At 40.3% G+C, this 4,012-nt stretch overlaps 1 protein-coding gene across 1 annotated transcript; it reads left to right on the top strand.

Annotated features, from left to right (window-relative positions):
- Positions 1-245: 245 nt before the first annotated feature.
- has1 (hyaluronan synthase 1) lies at positions 246-3,717 on the top strand. The gene is given in 6 exon segments (XM_038712513.1): positions 246-824; positions 827-952; positions 1,044-1,110; positions 1,113-1,268; positions 1,401-1,533; positions 1,642-3,717. Coding segments are annotated over 6 exon segments (1,731 nt in total). The 5' UTR covers positions 246-254; the 3' UTR covers positions 2,321-3,717.
- Positions 3,718-4,012: the final 295 nt, after the last annotated feature.

Here is a 4,012-nt window from a genome sequence, read left to right as displayed (position 1 = left end):
AAATGTAAATGTAAATCTTTTTGTATGCCTGGTAGCCGTACTATTTTCCAGCTTGTATAGCTTGTTAACATGTCTTACAACAGTCCACAAAAAAACTAATTCCATTTAATACACCCTTTTTTTTCCAAATCACAGTGCCATGATTGTCTGTGCCCATATTTAGCATGATCAGGACCAGTAGCAAATCATCCTTTATGCATGTAATAGCCAAACTAACATGTGAAGTGTTTGTGTCTCTTAGGTAAAGATATACAATGGAGCTAAAACCTTTATTGAAGAAGCTGGGCTCAATTATCCGCACCATCCTCACTTTCCTCTTTGCTCTGCTGGTCCTGGGCGTGATGGTGTGGGCCTATGTTTGTGGTTTCCAGCTGGTGACCTCCTTGTATGGACTCATCTCCTTTGGCTTTTATGGACTTCTGCTTGCACTCCACTTGCTTGTCCAGAGCTTCTTTGCCTTCATTGAGCACAGGCGAATGAAAGCTTGCACAAACCCGTGCACCTTTACCAAAACTATTGGCCTCACGATATCAGCTTACCAGGAGGACCCCGCATATCTCAGAGAGTGCCTCAGCTCTGTCAGGGCCCTCAAGTATCCCCCTGAGCTGCTGCGCATCATCATGGTGATAGACGGAAACACACCTGAGGACCAATACATGATGGACATGTTTAATGAGATATTTGCTGACCAAGACCCTGGCTGTTATGTGTGGAGGAACAACTACCACACATGGAACCCCACCCAGGCCCAGCAGGATGTAGAAATGGCTACTGTAAACGTCCCAGGAGGGGATGCTGATCATTCACCAGGAGAGGATCCACAGAGAGAAAAGAGGTAGAGCGGCTGATCCAGAGCAGGAGGTGCGTGTGCATCATGCAGAAGTGGGGCGGCAAGCGGGAGGTGATGTACACAGCGTTTAAAGCACTCGGGTCATCAGTAGACTATGTGCAGGTATGTATTTTTTTTCAGTGAAGATGATTTTATGAAAAAAAATTGCAGTGTGGCACATTTGTTTATGACATCACTCTTTCTCCTTCCTCAGGTGTGTGACTCGGACACTATGCTGGACTCCCTGGCCACCGTGGAACTATGTAAAGTGTTGGAGAGCAACCTCAATACGGTGCTGTGGGAGGGGATGTGATGATCCTCAACATGAAAGACTCTTTCATCAGCTTCATGAGCAGTCTTCGGTACTGGATGGCTTTCAACGTCGAAAGGTCTTGCCAGTCCTTCTTCAACTGTGTGTCCTGCATAAGTGGTCCTTTGGGTAAGAGAAAATTAGTTTTTCTGTCAAAGCAATGATTCTACATGTCAAGCTTGTAGTCATAGCTTTAATGCCCTGTTGTAATTCACTGTGAGTAAAATTTGTGTCTGTGGTTTCTTGAATTGCTCAATGAAGGTCTGTACAGGAATGATCTCCTCCAGCAGTTTCTGGAGTCCTGGTACAATCAGAAGTTTTTGGGAAGTCACTGCACATTTGGTGATGACAGGCATCTTACCAACCGAATGCTGAGCATGGGCTATGCCACAAAGTAAGACGCTTATCAATAATGTGCACAGATATGACACATTCATCTTGATAGTGTAATCTTAGTAAAATGAGGAAGTTTCATGGATTTTATTTTTGCCATTTCCTTTAGATACACAGCCCGCTCCAAATGCTACACAGAAACACCTGCACAGTTTCTGCGCTGGCTCAACCAGCAGACTCGCTGGACAAAATCTTACTTCCGTGAGTGGCTCTACAATGCAATGTGGTGGCACAAGCACCATCTCTGGATGACCTATGAGTCCATTGTCTCAGGTATTTTTCCCTTCTTTGTCACTGCCACCATCATCCAGCTGTTTTGGACAGGCTCAGCGTGGGATATCCTCTGGGTCCTGGTCTGCATCCAGCTGATCGCGCTGGTGAAAGCGGCTTATGCCTGTGCCTTGCGCCAAAACATGGTGATGTTGTTCATGTCTCTCTACTCGGTTCTGTACATGACCAGCCTCCTACCTGCTAAGTACTTTGCCATTCTCACCATGACCAAAAGCAGCTGGGGGACATCAGGTAGACGTAAGATTGTAGGAAACTACATGCCCCTCCTCCCACTGTCAGTGTGGACATTAATTTTATTAAGTGGGATCGGTTACAGAATCTACAAGGAGAGTCAACTGGACTGGTCATCTCCAGCCAAGAAACTGGAGACCAAGTTTCTTATCTTTGGCTGTGTGGCCTACGTGTGCTACTGGCTGCTTATGCTGATCCTCTACTGGGTGTGGTTCCGAAGGTTATGTAGAAAACGCTCCCAAAGTTACACTTTGAGTGGTGTGTAGGTCCAAAGTGTCCTGTGAAGAACTAAGAGAAGGAATATAATTTATTTAAGTTCAACCATTTACCTTATAGTTATACCTTTATTCATTTATTTATTTTGTCGCGCATTGAAGTAACTGATGGACGGAAGGATTCTTACACAACTGATTTTCTAACAAACTTTTAAAAAATGAACAATTTAACAAGTATTGGTGAAACTGATTAAATGAATACCATCCATATTACCAGACATTTTTGAATTTTTTTTACTGTTATATATGAGGACAAATGTTTGACTCATATGGAGATGTTGTTGCACATTTAAATGAAACTGTAATGAAGGCTTTCTGGCCCACACACTCAGGTTTCTCTTTGTCAGATTATGATGGCAGAGATGGCCTTCCATCAGATATTTATTCATGACATCTAAAGATTGAGAAAGTGCTATTCAAATAACATTTTGTTTTTATGGATGTGGATCTTGGGGTATGTGTATTGCTTTAGCAACACAAAGACCACCCCTTATGGATGTTTCACTTTGTTGTTGTTGTTATTGCACTGGATCCTGGTTGGCACTTTCTGCAGCATTGCAGACCTACTTGAAAATACAGAAAATGGCAGTTTGTCAGATTGACATGTAAGTTTTCTGTATATACGTTTGGTATTATTTGTTGGAAAGGCTGGATGTTGTCTGAAAATGTGAAATAAATGATGATTTATATAAATAAAAATCAAATATTTTTCTAACTTCTACAGTTCTACAGTTTGACTGAAAATCATGTTTTACAGTACAGAGAACAACAGAAAGTTTGACTGGGTAAATAAGTCAAATCACACTCAGTTACGTGATACAGTTTACAGGTGACACAATGATTGAAAGCAAAATGTAACATGACGTCAAATTAGGCTTCATGCTACACACCAGCATCTTACACTTCTTCTGTGTTAGCATTAGTGTAGTTGCTAACATTAGTGGGACACCTGACCTGTGTGGCAGTGAATGTCCATGTTGTACAGAACCACAGTCACAGTTTTGACAAGACTTCACTATACTGATAAAAAAATGTGAAAATGCCTGACAGTGGCAGTGGTTAGGCTAAGTGTCAAGGATCTCCCTGTAGTCTTCCAAGTGAGTGGTCTTTTATAATATGCCAACTAAAAGTTGCCCACAAGCATCCTCATGCCTTTCATAGCCAAATAGAAATGTATACGAAAATGTGTACTAGATAATCTGCATAGAAAAAATAAACACACTCTAATGCTGATGTAAAATGCAAATCAACAAGCAAAGAACTGAGATTCACAAAAACACAACAACTGGATTCATAAATGCCTAAAAAGTTGTAAATGTTAGGATGACATTCACAAATGCTTTAATTTCTTTATTAAGAGTATTCATTCATTTATTAATTAATATGTATTTATTAATTTAATGTATATTCACAGATGTTTTTTTATTTGTGGAATTTTTTTGTGTATGTTGCAATATGGCAAAAGATATTTGTTTAAAAAAAATTGTATTTGTGAAAAAGTGTTCTACAGATTAAATATTTACACATGGATTGTTAATTTGTTTACACAAATAATGTTGAGGTAAATGCAACAGAGAGGATCCTGACAATCTGTGGAAATAGATGTAAGTTCTCTAGGTGTAAATGGAAAATGTATTTTTCTTTTCTTCTGATTTATCAACCTGGATGTCCTTTGCACCCAAA

Source organism: Micropterus salmoides, unplaced genomic scaffold (genome assembly GCF_014851395.1).
Source record: "Micropterus salmoides isolate LMB-PRFRI ecotype aquatic unplaced genomic scaffold, ASM1485139v1 Ms_hic_scaffold_11, whole genome shotgun sequence".
Lineage (NCBI taxonomy): Eukaryota > Metazoa > Chordata > Actinopteri > Centrarchiformes > Centrarchidae > Micropterus > Micropterus salmoides.
The sequence above is the reverse complement of the archived record's forward strand: the minus strand, read 5'-3'. Positions and strand labels throughout refer to the sequence as shown.